Below are 16570 nucleotides of genomic sequence, written 5' to 3' on the forward strand. Positions count from 1 at the left end.
CATTTGGCTTTTCGTTGCGAAGCACTGGTACATTACAATTTCCATGATAATTCAAAAATCGCGCCTTTTTTCTGAAATACAGTGATGCAATGCCAACTGTAAATAACATTGTACGATAGCCCTTAGTTCTGTTTGAAAGTTTCCCCCATGATTAATTATACAATTATAGCTTCATAAATTTTATATAATTATTATAATATATGTAAAAAAGAATAATTATTAGCTTGAGGAATGAAAAATAAATGACAGCTGAACAGTGTTTAGGCACTGGAAAGGCAGCCTTGATTACGTTGACTTGTACTATTGTTTTGAGGGTTCAAGGATGAACGTGATATTTTTTGTCTTCTATTTGAGAGGTTTTAATTTTTAGAAGAGAAATTAATATTCGAAAGATGTATTTTTATTCTGTGTTTAATTACGAAATTTGATTTAGTGAATAGTTTTGGACTTTATTAATGTAAGTCAAATATTACCTTCCATTGATGGCTTAATGTAATGCTTAACCTATCTTTTTTGTTCTGTTCACTTCAACATAACATGATTATTATAAGTAAAAGGCATTGCACTATTCAATTTAACATTTAAGCAGCCCCTTTATGTAGTGTACCAAATTGAGTGAGATTATCTTTTTTAAATCGATTGATTTTGATCACATAGAAGATCTAGACATAGCTTGTGAAGATGCGCAGAACATCATTGTTGTATTGGCTTGAAATTTGTTTTACATAAACTCTTACCATATTTTTCAAGTTTATTCATAATCATTGCTGTCCATCAATAATATTCTCTCATGTAATTAAATAAATCTCGACATTAAAACGTTTTAAGTTAGGTTATAAGCATTCACACAGTCATTAAACCTGCCGTAAGTTATATGGTGTACAGTACGTATTATCGATTTTGAAAAAAATCGAATATGGCACCATTATATTATGATGGTAACTGTACACTATACCTGGAATATATCAAAATATTGTCATTTAAAAGAAAACACCCAATCTCCCCAACCTAGCCTACCCTTTCCCTTCCAAAACCTGCTAAGTCAAAAAACATAATTTGTTGGCAAAGTGGGAAAATCTGTTGCTGAATCACTGTATGCTCTGTGCCAATGAATTCTCGCTGGAAGTTAATTCATCATTAGAAGATTAATATGTATTATTTTCAAAGTTGTTATTCAATTTTTCCAAAAAAAATTTTGTAAATATAAAACTGCGCATGCCCAGAAACATGGTATGGGTTGAAAAGAACGACTATAGTGAGGTCCACGTTATAATGGCAGTGGATAAAGATAAATGAATAGCGATGCCGATTTTCTGAATTAATTAATTATATTTCTACACTGTCAAAGACGTAATTGGCATCGTTGTGGACCTAGAAAAGGATAGTACCACCGGCTTTGTCGAATGATAGACAAGGATAGCAAAACCAAAGTTGATCAAATACTGTCATTATAACGTGGACCTCACTATAGTTGACTTGACAGGTTTTGGAAAAAATAATGTTTGAATGGTGATTACAGCTTTAAAGCAGGGTTTGAGGGAGAGAAACTCAGATTGGCTAGATTTCAATGTGTCTAACATAACCTAAAAGATTATGTTCATGTTTTAATGGAGCAGGTTAGCTTATACTTTTTTACTTTCCTTGCCATATTACCATAGGTAAGGAAAGTATTGCTTTCCAAAAAAAATTAAGGTACCCTAATTTCAAGTTTTCTATACGTTTCAAGGTCCCCTGAGTCCAAAAACATGATTTTTGGGTGTTGGTCTGTGTGTGTGTGTATGTCTGTGAACACGATAACTCCATTCCTAATCAACCGATTGACTTGTAATTTAAAACTTGAGCTCCTTATACCATGAGGATCCGACAATAAGAATTTCAATAAAATTGAATTCAAAATGGCGGATAATTACTAAAAAACCATGTTTTTCACGGCTTTCTCGAAAACGGCTCTAACGATTTTCTTCAAATTTATACCATGGATAGCTATTTATAAGCCCTATCAACTGGCATGAGTCTCATTCCTGGGAAAATTGCAGGAGCTCCGTAATATTCTTGAGAAAAATTGCGTATAATTACTAAAAAACCATGTTATTCACGATTTTCTCAAAAATGACTCAACCGATTTTTTTTCAAATTCATACCCTGTATAGTTATTTATCAGCTCTATCAACTGGCATGAGTATCCTTTCTGGGAAACAAATGGGGGGTCCACCCCATCCTTGAGAAATGGACTTTGTAACCTCGTTCTCGTGCATGAGGTAGGTAGGTAGAGCAGTTCATAAAAAGAACACATAGTTGAGATATTTCATCTGTAGAACAGCTGTTTTGACGACTTTTAAAAAAATCATTGAATTTCACAATTTACACAAAGGAAAAAGTACTCTGAAAACAATTATATATACACATATATAGAAGTCTGATCGTAGTTTCAAATATGTTGCCGCCAATCGTCATTATGTTATTTCCCCTAAATTATTCTCGTTTGAGAATGGGGCCTACAGTTCAATGAGCAAGGAAAGTTGTGTGAGTGTACCACACCAGATTTTTATACTTTTAAATGGCAATATGTTGACTTTATTAAAAATGTTTAGCCTAATTCTTTAATAATAGAGACAAATAAAGAAAAGTTATTTGATCAGCTGTTTTAGCACACTCGAAACTTACTTAAAGGTACATTTTCGTTTATGCGTAAATTTCCGCAGTCCACGACGACAAGCACTGTTGACATTCATATTGTCCAAATTTCAAGTGTGCTAAAACAGCTGATCAAGTAACTTTTCTTTATTTGTCTTTATTAAACAATTAAACATTTCTAATACTATAACATATTGCCATTTAAAAGTATAAGCTTAACCTATTCCATTAAAATATAATTGAACATAATCTTTTAGATTATGTAGACAAATTTAAATCTACCCAATCTGAGATTCTCTCCCTGTCTTGGTCGTCGACGGCATTTACGCACAAACAAAAACCCAGCTTTATGGGTACAGGGATACATTTACAGGATCACACTGAACTACTAAAGGAATTTCCAGCCATATGAGGTTTATTTTTATTTCAAAGACTGCATTCGTCACTTTGAGTTTACAGGATTTATATTATTTTAATCTATCAAAATTTTTGATCATTCATTGATCTTTGTTAAAATTAGAAATCCAATATCTGTGCATTATATAAAATTCAAAATCTGTGCAATGTGCTCCGGCAAAATTTGTTTCAGTGACTACCTATTAGGCCTACTGCTAACAGTATTTCAAATTCGAATATTTTAATTTATAAATCTGGATTCCCATTTAAATTAGGATAGTTGATGATGAAATTCTCACCATTTCGTTCAGCTCACTACTGTATTTAACTATTTTAATAAAATGATAATAATTTCTATTATACTTTTTCGGTAAAGGTATATTTTTTAACCTCAGTCAACTTTTATTAAATGTCAAAGTTTGCATTCTAATTTAATATTTTCCGACTTGATTTTTTTATACCATCCAATCAATGCTTACCGCCATGTATTAGAATAAATTTTCTATCAATTTTTATTTTCATTTTTTTATCATACTTTTCCGGTAAAGGTATATAGATTTTTCAACCTCAGCCAACTTTTATTAAATGTCAAGGTTTGCATTTTAATTTAATATTTTCTGTTTTGACTTTTTATACCATCCAATCAATGCTCACCGCCATGTATTGAAGTAAATTGTATATCAATTTTTATTTTTATTTTTTCAGTGACGAAACTTACGAATTAAGTTGAAATGGATACCCCAATCGATTATTCAATAGAAGTCTCATCTACGCCGGAAAAAATACATTCTCTTTGTTTAGCCGTTGAGATTTGTGTTGTCTGCGGTGACAGAGCGTCGGGTAAGATGTTGAAAATATTTTTCTAGATTCTTTGAAGAATATCAAAAATCTTAATTTGTTTATTAATTATTAATTCTATACATTGTTAAAAGACGATCTGGAAACAGAGCAAAGCGAGAAAGAGATAGCGCTATCCGCTTCGTAGAATGAAAGACAAGGATAGCAATACCATTGCTAATCAAACACTGCCATTACAGGGTGATTCTTAAGTATGGTAAAATAATTCAATAAGTGATAGTAGAGGTAAAGATAAGAAAAAAAGCTCTTATAAACATATATCCATGAACGCTTCATTAGCGAGCTATACAGAGTGAAAGATTTCGCCCGGAATTCAGTTCCTCTGGTGAAATACACCGATGCTGAATTGTTTGGGGACTAGTTTTTGAAAAACTTATGGTGAATTCATATGGAAAAATATCTGAAAAATTGAATAAAACTAGTCTGGAAGCTGTAGTGTGAGTAGTTTTCGAGAGAAATGTTGCAATAGGCAAAAAATCTAAGTAGAAAAACACAGACTTCTACGTTTGATGCCCAATAACTTTCTTTAATGATCAGTAAACATATAATTTTTTGCAATAAAAATTGAAGAGAATTTAATTCTGAAAAGAATTATGTAAGCTGTGTAAACTAAATTTAAATAAAAGTTAGATGAAATGTATTCTTATGTAGTACATTACACCACAAAAATTTGCTGTTCTATGAGGAGAGAACTAATAACTCATAGGTTGTAGCTGATTGCAAATAAAATATTCGTTTTTATGAAAAGTTTTATTTTTATATGAAAGTTACATATCTAAATGGCAAACCAATCTTAAACTTATACCAAAAGACTAAAGACGATGTTCAAAGTGACCTCCGTTGTTCTTAATGCTTATGTTCAGACGTCTTCTCATCGATTGTCGGACCCGTTCAAATATTTCAGGAGTCTGCTATATCATTTCTATTCCGTTCAACATCCTTAATCGGAGTTCTTCAATGTTATCAATCGGAGTATTGTATACTAAGGTTTTATACCTTAGTTAAGGTAACTTGTATACAAGTGTCCCCAAAGATAAAAATCCAAAGGATTTAAGTGTGGTGACCTAGCTGACCATGGTACTGGCCCACCTCGGCCTATCCATTGATTTGGAAAGCTGTGATTCAGTCGTTCACGAACAGCAACACTGAATTATGCTGGAGCTCCATCAAACCAAATGTTTTGGCGCAACTGAAGAGGTACATCTTCAAGTAAGATAAATAGCTCCTCTCTCAAAAAGTTTAAGTAGATTATGCCATTAAGCCTGGGAGGAAGCTCGAACAGAAGTAGATGATCTCCTATGATTCCTGTCCAAATGTTTACTGAAAACTGATGTTGTGGACGATTAGGATTGAGGGCATGAGGATTCTCATCTGCCCAAATATGTTGGTTGTGGACGTTAACGATAGCTGTTCATATAAAGTGTACTTCTTCAGTAAATAAAATGGTTGTTGAAAAGTTTGGGTTAACAAGTTTTTCTAAAAACCATCGGCAAATACCAGCACGGGGAATACAGTCTCGTGGCAATAGAGTATGAACTTGAGGTGGTATGGATGTAATTGTTGCTCATTTAGTATCCTCCAAATAATAGATTGATTGACATTAAACTGCACTGACAATTCTCTCGTGCTCTTCTCTGGATGTTCATAAATTTCATTAAGAACTTGTTCTTCTAACTCAACAGTCCTAGTAGATCGGGGTCTGCCTGCATAAATGTGCTATTTGGACATCAAAGAACCTGTTTCAGACAGATGTTGATGAATAGTGGCCAAAAAACTTGAAATTGGACATACTCGGTTAGGAAAGTTCTCTTGATACAAACGTCTTGCTTCAGTACTATTACCGTGTCCCATCCCATGCAATAAATGCATGTCAGCTAATTCGGAGTATGAATAATGTCTAAAATTACCTGCCATTCTTTAAAAAGTTAACACTTAACACAAAAGCAAAGTGAAATGGTTACAAATAACTGGTTAATAGATTGAACAAAAAACACAGCGCGGTTCCAGTAGGCCTAACTTACAGTTTGATGTTTTGTTCAACAGTGAGCTAAAATATTTCTGAAAATAATTTTCAGCTGATAATTTCTTTTAAATATTTTCTTATTTAAAACAAAATAAATCAGCTGTTTTGGAACAGCTGTTATTTAAATCCATGTTTTATTTGCAATCAGCTACAATCTATGAGTTATTAGTTCTCTCCTAATAAAACAGCAAACTTTTGTGGTGTAATGTACTACATAAGAATACATATTATCCAACTTTTATTTAAATTTAGTTTACACAGCTTACATAATTATTTTCAGAATTAAATTCTCTACGATTTTTATTGCAAAAAAATTATACGTTTACTGGTCATTAAAGAAAGTTATTGGGCTTCAAACGTAGAAGTCTGTGTTTTTCTATTCAGATTTTTTGCATATTGCAACATTTTTCTCGAAAACTACTTACACTACAGCTTCCAGACTAGTTTTATTCAATTTTTCAGATATTTTTCCATATGAATCCACCATAAGTTTTTCAAAAACTAGTCCCCAAACAATTCAGCATCGGTGTATTTCTCCAGAGGAACTGAATTCCGGGTGAAATCTTTCACCCTGTATAGCTCGCTAATGAAGCGTTTATAGATATAGGCTATGTTTATACGAACTTTTTTTCTTATTCTTACCTCTACTATCACGCATTGAATTATTTTACAATAATTAAGAATTACCCTGTATAACGTGGACCTCACTATAGGTGTAGTTTTCAATCGTGATGACTGAGGTATTAAAATATTTACAATAGTTTTCTAATTCTATCTTTTATACAAAGATGGAGGCCACTCTTTTACTGTTGTTGGTTTATGTTTATGATCAATTTTCTCTTCATGGCATTAAGTTAATGTAAAATTACTCCACCCGACTTACTATTGGCAGAAAACAGTAAAGCCTCACACACACATCGATTATTGTTTGTACGGTATTTTGCCGTCCTTATGAATTCTATTAGATTAAACAGATTATTTCACACAGATGTTTGTCAAGTTCCGTTTAATCTGATAGAATTCATAAGGACGGCAAAATATCGTACGAACAAAAATCGATGTGTGTGTGTGCGGGGCTTAACTGTATCATAACCTCAAAATTGCAGCCTTTGGCCCCGGTATAATACACAAGTACGGTACCATAGATTTTAATATCAAGCTGTTGTAGAAAGTAAAATTTTTGTGTATTTAGTCTATCATAAGTTATCTTTCCTATTGAATCGTAAAAAATTATGTGTTGTATTTAATAATTCAACTTATTTCTTTTTTAGGTCGGCATTACGGTGCTATCAGCTGTGAAGGATGTAAAGGTTTCTTTAAACGTTCCATACGTAAACAACTGGGATATCAATGTAGAGGGAGTAAAAACTGCCAAGTAACTAAACATCATCGTAATAGATGTCAGTATTGTAGACTTCAAAAGTGCCTTTCAATGGGCATGCGAAGTGATTGTAAGTATAATTTACTGGTTATGTATATTATATACAGGATGATTATAAAAGGACTTTACAACTTTGAAAGCACATAAATATTTATTGAAATTACCAACATAATTGAGAATGGTGTCATTTTGTTACAAAACACTTCAAGTTTAAGGTGTGGATGTTATTTTGGTTCGATGTGTCTGCCGTTGGTAGAGCGACATACATCCCACTGATAATCGATTTCTTGCCACACTCGTACCAGCATAACTTGTGCAACCGAAGCGATAATCTGATTTCGGAGGTCATTAAGATTGTCTGGTAGATGCAGAACATAAACCTTATCCTTAATAAAACCCCACAGGAAGAAATCCATCTTGTGTGAAATCCGGTGAGCGAGGTGGCCCTGCACGGCCAATCCAGCGAAGTTGAAAGCGATTGTCTGAAAATCCCGAACTTCTCCGTGGAAATGAGGTAATGCCGTCATGCTGAAAGTAAAAGGGCGCTTGTACATCTTGTTCGGCATGACGGTGCACCAGTTCATTTCCACGGAGAAGTTCGGGATTTTCTAGACAATCGCTTTCAACTTCGCTGGATTGGCCGTGCATGGCCACCTCGCTCACCGGATTTCACACTGATGGATTTCTTCCTGTGGGGTTTCATTAAGTATAAGGTTTATGTTCCGCCTCTACCAGACAATCTTAATGACTTCTAAAATCGGATCACATTTGGATCGCTGCGGTTGCACAAGTTACGCCTGATATGCTGGTATGAGTGTGGCAAGAAATCGATTATCGGTGGGATGTATGTCGCTTTACCAACGGCAGTCACATCCATTCAAAATAACATCCACACCTTAAACTTGAAGTGTTTTGTAACAAAATTACACCATTCTCAATTCTGTTGGTAATCTCAATAAATATTTATGTGCTTTCAAAGTTGTGAAGTCCTTTTATAATCACTCAAATATATTCTTTCATTTCTTAGAAACGGTTAGGTTGTTTGTATTGTGAAGGACCAACAATGTGAAGTTCTCACAAGAAAAGAATGATGATCATGCTAGTAGGATGCTTTTGAAACATGTTTTACGTCTCTTATATAAAATATTTTCAATTTTTTACAACGATGCAATAACATTTGAAAGCGTTTCACTCCCCTGTGCCATAGAATACTCAGAAGGGAAAAAACTATAAATCTAACCAATCCAATTAGTAAATTCACTTGTGCTTGTCCTTGAGTTGACTATATTTAACACTCAAAAGCATGACAGGACATAAAAAATAAAAGCATTAAATTTCCAAATTCCAATAATTTTTATTCCAACATGAAATTTTTATGTTCATATATTTGTTATGGTTGTCAAGCATGGGTAATGAACACAACTTAAATTTGTTATCAACTAAATTTTTATACAACCTCTTTGAAATTTTCAGCTGTCCAACATGAGCGTAAGCCGATGTCTGAAAAGAAAGACTTCTCACTTTTTATGGGAGGTGAAAGTAACTTCGGAAACTTCGCTAATAATCCAATGAAGATATTCATAAGGAAAGATCTATGTTCGGACGCTCAATCTCAAGCTGCTGCGTTCAATTTATCCAACCTCGGCATGATGAGTCCTCTTACCTATAGAATAAATTTAGGTAAGTAGATTTATTTCTATTCAATTAATCCATACTTTAATAAATGAAAGAACTGACTTATACACGTACGGGATAGGAAAATTATGTTTGACGCATCATCACATCTCAACTACTGGACTGATTAACTTGAAATTTTGCATACAGATTCTTAATTAACCGAGGATGGTTATAGGCCCATTCTCAATTCTTCAAGATTTCATGTTTTCAGTTTGTCAAGTTTTAAAATGGACCCTTGCGGAGCACGGGTTACCTGCTAGTAAATAATATACTGTTAGTCATACAATGAATTTTCTTCAAATGAAAGTTTATTATTGGTTCATTACGAAAGTAACAGTTATCTTAAAAATTGAAGTTGATTGGCTACACAGTCTAACCCTTTAAAACAAGCGCTCCTTGTAAGCTTGCAACATTTGTCTCTTTTACACAGCTGTGTAGACATGCGTACAGACTAAACTTATGCTCCACAAACACTCGCATTTCACTTTTCATCAGCTGATGCTATGCTTATTATATCTGTATCTTACTGTTTCTGTAAAAATACATATATAATAAGAAAAGAATCAGCTGATGAAAAGTGAAATGCGTGTATTCGTGGCGCATAAGGCTGTAAGCACCTTAACCTTCATCCGCTCCGGTAGGTGGCAGAATTGCTGTTTTTCAGGATTTTTGTCATATTTTCTATTTTGTCATATGATTTCTATCATGGCGATCAGAGTATGGTTTAAGGCTCAACTCACACTTACGCGACTCAGGTCGAGAAGGGACTCGACTCTAGTCGAGAGCATGTGTTTTCAAATGGTGACAGTCGCGGAGACTAGAATCGACTGGTCTGAGTGTCACCGTTTGGAAACACATGCTCTCGACTAGAGTCGAGTCTCTTCTCGACCTGAGTCGCGTAAGTGTGAGTTGAGCCTTAAACCATACTCTGATCGCCATGATAGAAATCATATGACAAAATAGAAAATATGACAAACTTCCTGAAAAGGCAGAGTAAAAGTCGCGGAGACTAAAATCGACTGGTCTGAGTGTCACCATTTGGAAACATGCTCCCCACTTGAGTCAAGTCTCTTCTCGACCTGAGTCGCGTAAGGGTAACCGTCCACTGGAACCGTATTCAACCGATCAGTTTGGCCGTTGGATCGGACGAATCTGCCGGTCGTTAATTCGGCCGAATTTGGTCGTCCATTGGAACCGTTTGCGTCATTCTAGTTCAGTAGTAGGCTGGTTGCCAATTATCGAATTAACTAGTATCATAGCCACCAAAATTTTTCATAAACAATGATTATATTTAGGTTTTGAAAACTGAACAAACAAATATCCACTAAATTATTTATTCATTATAATAATCTTATCTTCAGATCCTATTTATTCAGCAATCTTTGTTCACAGATTCCTTTGAACATCACGACGATGATATCTTTTGTCTCGCATATCCCACAATGGAACATGCTCTTGAACCAAACTTATCAACTTTTCATTGTCCATAGTTACTACTTTTTAAAACAGAACAACTTCAAAAAACAAAATCGAACAAGACTGTGAAACAATTTTAGGTTAGGATCACTTTGTTGTCTCAGCTCGACTAGTTAGTTCGGCCGGATAAAGCCGGAAAATCCCATTCAATTCGGATCGAAAATTGATCGGCCGGAGACGGCCATGCTCGGCCGTTTGAACCTGTTGCAATTGAAGAGCATCTATTCCTTTCTTTGGTGGGGGATCGTTCGGTAGTTTTCGGCCGATGCTAGTTCGGACGAAAACGGTTCTAGTGGACGGCCCACCTAAGTGTGAGTTGAGCCTAAGTCCCAAGTATTCTTCCCCCAATATCTGTCTTCACTTTTCCAGCCATTGTCCACTTCAATTGGTGACATTTGAGCATACGACTGAATTATAACAAGTGAAGTTTGGTGACCGGTCAATCTGCCGCCTGACGCGAGCGCGTTTGTGAAGATTTCCACTTACAATTATTTCTCCACACTTTTTTCACAATAAGGATTGTGAAGATTGAACACAAATTTATAAAGTGAAAAAACTTAATCTACTTTTTGGATAAGTATGTGTATAAAAATTCGGGTTAGGAGCAGCTTTTAGGCTATGCTATTGCACCTCCCCCAACCATTTCAATTTTTTTTATAATTGTATAGATGAATGAATATGGAAAAATGAATTCTTAATATAATTTACTCATGTTCAGAATGAAATATAACAAAAGATTTATAGAAAAGATAATTCTATCTTATTCATTTATTAACATTTACGTCAAGTGACGGTCCCGGCTGAAGTATGGACAGCCATAAGGCTCATTGACGACTCGAATTATATAATCAGTTAAATTATAATCAATTATTATCAGACCAGGTGGGACCTTCCCGTAAGAAAATCCCCACGAACAAGAAGCCAGACGAATTCACTTGATACCATTATAATTATTTATTTATTTAATTAATTATTTATTTGTTTATTTATTTATTTATTTATTTATTCATTTATTTATTTATTTTTTATTTATTTATTTATTTATTCATTTATTTATTCAATTATTTATTTATTTATTTATTTATTTATTTATTTATTTATTTATTTATTTATTTATTTATTTATTTATTTTTTATTTATTTATTTATTTTTATTTATTTATTTATTTATTTATTTATTTATTTATTTATTTATTTATTTATTTATTTATTTATTTATTCATCATTTACAATCAACTTAAGGACAAGGAAACAGACTACAGTCCAAAACTTCGTTTCATCCCAATTTCATAAAATAAATTTTCCAAATAATGGTTATGTGCGACTTTTCAATTCTTCACTAACTTCCACATTGAAACAAAACACACACTTGAAACAATTAGAACGTTAGGCCTATTAATACACTCATTTACACTAAAATAGAATACTACAAACATAACTCAATACTGTTCCGTTCTAACACAAACTTTTTCTATGAAAAAAATAAGAATACGATCAACGGAAGTGTTGAAACACTTTATAGACTTCAACATTTACTTACTTTCTCCCAGGGCCATCTATATCTAAGTTGATATTTGGCTGCACCAACAAACTGTCTCCACGTAGTTCGCTCCTCAGCATATTTCCTGTCGCTCAAAGCCTCTCTATGTCAGTCTTAACCTGATGCCACCATCTCTGTCTGGGTCTCCCACGGGGTCTTCTTCCTGGAGGGTTGGCTGCTAAAACTTTTCTCAGATTGGACTCTTCTCCTCTCCTGAGTACTAGGGATGGGTATCGAAAGACAAAACATCGATGTTTTTTTCTCCTGAACATCGATAAGTGAAAAACATCGAACAGTAAACATCGATGTTTTTAAACATCGACGTGCTGCCGTACATTTTACGGAAGACTATTATATCCTTAGAGTAACTCAGATAGTGAAATCAATTTCCTTTTTTATGTACATGTAAAAGGAAGGGACAGAGCTTTTAAAAAGTAGTTAACAATAGAGGAATATTATTGATTGGCAGCCACGAAACTGTAAGTTAATACGGTAAATTGTTTGTAGTTGTAGGTAATCAGACTCTACTTTATCAACGGAGATTGATATTCAATCGAATATAAAAAAGAAAATCCAATAATAGTTGAGTCTTGGGATTTCATCCTAAGCTAATTTTAGCAATCATTGTTACTCATAATCGTATTCATTCAATACCTGATAGTTTTATTTAGGAAATGAGAATGAATAGAGGTGTTTTTTTTATGGCTATCTACACTCCATACAATACGAGGACCTCTATTCCAGAGCTAGATTAATAATTGGTATTAAAAGTATGTTGAGGAAAGCACCTGTAATAAGAAAAACTCTTTCTTCCTAAGAAACGAAAAATCCGACCTCCTATTCAATTATAAATAGGTATCTAACCTTGACAAGGGCAACAGTTATGTAGATCTTCCAGAGCATCCAACAGTCTCACATAAAAATACACAGAGCCTGATTGAAAAATTCCTTTTTGTTGGGAATAACATCGAATGACCGATGTCTAGGTAAAACCATCGATAAGTGAAAAACATCGAACAGTAAACATCGATGTTAGATGTTGAAACATCGATGTTTCTAAACATCGATGTATCGATACCCATCCCTACTGAGTACGTGCCGTAATACCCTATTAACATTAATTTACTATCTGTAAATCGAAATAAACTTATATCCTTTTTTCTTCAGATGGCGAAATTGTTAATCAAACGTCGCCAAGTTTTAACACAGGAGAAGACGAGGATGGCTCATCAGATAGCTTCTTGCCTGAAAACGACGTCATCGATGCTATCTACCTCGAACAAGACAAATTCCGCATCAATTGTGCCTTAGAGACTGTTGCCAAAGCTGTAGTAGAGGTGAGACATCATTATGAAACATATTTTATTTATAATTATTATTAAACGAAAATCCCAATTAAATGCTGTAAATCAAATGGAACAGGGTAAACAGCTAGATGGAAATTCGATGAGCGCTACAATACAAAAATTATTAAATTACACTAATCATTAAAATTATTATTAACAAATTTTGTCAGCCTGGGAATGACATAATTTTTGTATTGTAGCGCTCATCGAATTTCCATCTAGTCAGGGCCGCCCCGAGGTTAATAGGCGCCCGGAGCACGATTTTGATATGCGCCCCCCCAAATATAGGGCGGTAATGTTTTTGGGCCATTCTGTGTCCAGCACAAGGAAATTTTGCATGAAGAAATTTTTTCTGGACTTCTCTCATGTATCCAAATAATATATTGAAAAATCAGAACTACAATATAAATTGCAAGCACCAATGTATATAGTGACTGGACTATATCCCTTCTTGAAAAGAGATTTGACTGTAGCCACTTTCCAAACTTCTGGGATGCTCAATTGTCTCCAGCACATATTTATCAAATTGAGGAAGCGAAGTTTGAAGAAGAGTCCCCCATGCTGAACAGATCCATATTTAAACCATCCGGCCCAGCTTGTCTTATCTTATACTCTTTTCTAACCTTGTATTCTGCAGGCTAAAACCTATTTAATTTAAAATTTCCGTTGATATTCCTAAATTGAAAAATTTTGTAACGAGCGACCAATGAAGACTTGCAGGTTACAGGGGAAGTGGACGAGCACAGGCTCACTCAATGATTGAAAAAATTTACGCCTATAAAAAAGTAAATTCGTATGGCTTTTTTTGGTGGGGAGTCCCTTGCGGGAAGGTCCCACCGCCTGAATATATAATTTGAGCCGTCAATGGGCCTTACGACTGTCATACTTCAGCCGGGACCGACAGTTTAACGTGCCCATCCGATAACACGGGAGTGATCTGGTCAAAAAACTTTTTGGTTGTGAGTGGGTTCGAACCCACTGCTGGGGTTCGAATGCTGCTACGCAAGCACTCTATCCACTAGACCACGGATCACTCCATGATCTACACCTATGCTATGCGTAGAGTGACTGTATTTATCAAAGTTCAGTCAGTGAACGTCCAGTTTCTATTGTTTATGCCACAATTTACACTGCACATATAAGTAATGAGTTATACATAGAAATGGATTGATAAGAAAGACTTTCAAGACTTTCAAGGTGAAGGTGAAATAAAGGCACTTGAACCAATATTGTCGGGGCGGTAATCATTATACGACCGCGGCGCCCGGGGCGACCGCCCCGGTCGCCCTACCCTTTGGGTGGCCCTGCATCTAATTGTTTACCCTGTTGTCAATATTTGCAGTAGCAGAAGTCTTCGGGGTGATTTACAGCATTTAATTGGGATTCTCGTTTAATAATAATTATTCATTAATTAGCAATTGAACAAATGCAACTTCAATTTATTACCATCTGTATATTTTATTTATGCCATAAGTTCATCAGGATTGATCGATCTATCAATTATTTAGTAATGATATTTGCTCAAAATTACACCCTTGGAAGAATATACAGAGTTTGGCAATAAAGTATGGAGGATTTGAAATAGCAGCTACCCACTCATTGTTGAACGAACATCAAAATTTGTAGTTCTAGTGTGCACCTCAAATGTTGCCATTTTAATAATTAGAGAGGAAAAAATTGTAGTAGAATTGATTATTTACGTAATATAGCGTCCGTTTCTGGCAAAACACTCATGTAGACGTTGTGAGAATTTACAGATAGAGTAAGAGAAATATTGCCTTATATACCATGAAGGAAACGTTTGTGAATGAATATAGGGGTTTCCTGTTTGTCATTTCTGTGTTGTAGCAATGGCGAATAATCTGATGTTTTTTTAGTCGAATCCTCGACTAAACTAGTAACTATAGGGAGGTCCACGTTATAATGGCAGTGTTTGATTAGCAATGGTATTGCTATCCTTGTCTATAATTCAACAAAGCGGATCTATCTCTTTCTCACTTTGCTCTGTTGCTAGATCGTCTTTTAACAATGTACAATTAATAATGAATTGATGAAATATTTTTTCTTAATTATGTAAATTAATTATAAAATTATGGAAAAATATAATTTATAGCTTAATAAAATATAATATTACAGTAATACACCCGCATCAGCTACCGTCTATAGAAGGCATTGACAAGACAGAGGTTCGGCAACGTTGTTCTCCTATCTTTCTTCACTGTCATTATAACGTGGACCTCACTATAGAACAAAACATTTCGAGTTCCGTTAAAAAATGAGTATAAGAGCTATTCCAAATCCTTCATGCCCAACCCGGTTTTATACGATAATATATATTATATATTTCATATTTTTTTCTTGTATCCTCTTCATAATATGATAATTATAATGTGATATTATATTATAATGTAATGTTTTTAAAATATTTAATATATATGGTTTTGTTGTTCAACTGGTGATAATTAATTAAGAAGTGTTAATCCCTTTCATTTGTTTTCCCTTATCCATAATAGCTTTTCAGTTGTGTTGTGGTACTTTTCCATAATGAAAACACAAATTCAAATTGTCAATCACTTTTATTATTATAATATACACAGAACCTGGTTTCGTGGCTTTACCAGCCACATCTTCAGCTGTTTGTTTACAACTACTGTAATAATAATTTATGATAATAAAAAGTGGTTGACAATTTAAATTTGTGTTTTCACCATAATAGTTTGTTATTGTAAGACGTATTCAATTTTTATCACTTCTTGAATATTTTGTCCATTATAGTGTTTGAATGCAATAGGTTTTTGGGGAAAAGGCACTTAATATAGTATATTTCGCACCTAGAGCAGAAAATGAGACTTTTCCGGCTCGAAATCGGTTTTCAAGTCCGAGGCCGTAGGCCGAGGACTAGAAAAGATTGAGAGGCGGAAAAACATTTTTGCCCGTGGTGCGAACGCTATTTTTCGCCACACAGAAAAATAAACAATATATATATGAGAATAGTTGTTTACTAAGCACTTCCGAAAGCAGAAGTGGAAGGTGATAGCTCTAGCAAATCTGAGGTAATCTGAATATCAGGAAATATTGTCCAAGTATTTTTTTTTCTGATTCGTCTAAATAACCTAAAAGATAATGTTCAATTATGTGGGAGGTTGAGTTTATACTTTTTTATTCTTTCAAATGCCAATAAGATGATATTATTATAAATGTTTTAATTATTGAATAATGAACACAAATAATGAAAAGTTT

The 16570-nt window shown here is 34.1% G+C and overlaps 1 protein-coding gene across 1 annotated transcript in view; it reads left to right on the forward strand.

Moving 5' to 3' along the window:
* The first annotated feature begins 289 nt into the window (after positions 1-289).
* Positions 290-16570, forward strand: part of LOC111046586 (orphan steroid hormone receptor 2) — a 38481-nt gene continuing 22200 nt past the window's right edge. Inside the window, exons 1-5 of the mRNA XM_039442735.1 lie at positions 290-457; positions 3736-3870; positions 7183-7362; positions 8766-8972; positions 13152-13321. Of these exons, the coding sequence (XP_039298669.1) occupies positions 3762-3870; positions 7183-7362; positions 8766-8972; positions 13152-13321 (666 nt within the window). The 5' untranslated portion in view covers positions 290-457; positions 3736-3761. The remainder of the gene's footprint in view (positions 458-3735; positions 3871-7182; positions 7363-8765; positions 8973-13151; positions 13322-16570) is intronic.

This window comes from Nilaparvata lugens, chromosome X, assembly GCF_014356525.2.
Source record: "Nilaparvata lugens isolate BPH chromosome X, ASM1435652v1, whole genome shotgun sequence".
Classification (NCBI taxonomy): Eukaryota; Metazoa; Arthropoda; class Insecta; order Hemiptera; family Delphacidae; genus Nilaparvata; species Nilaparvata lugens.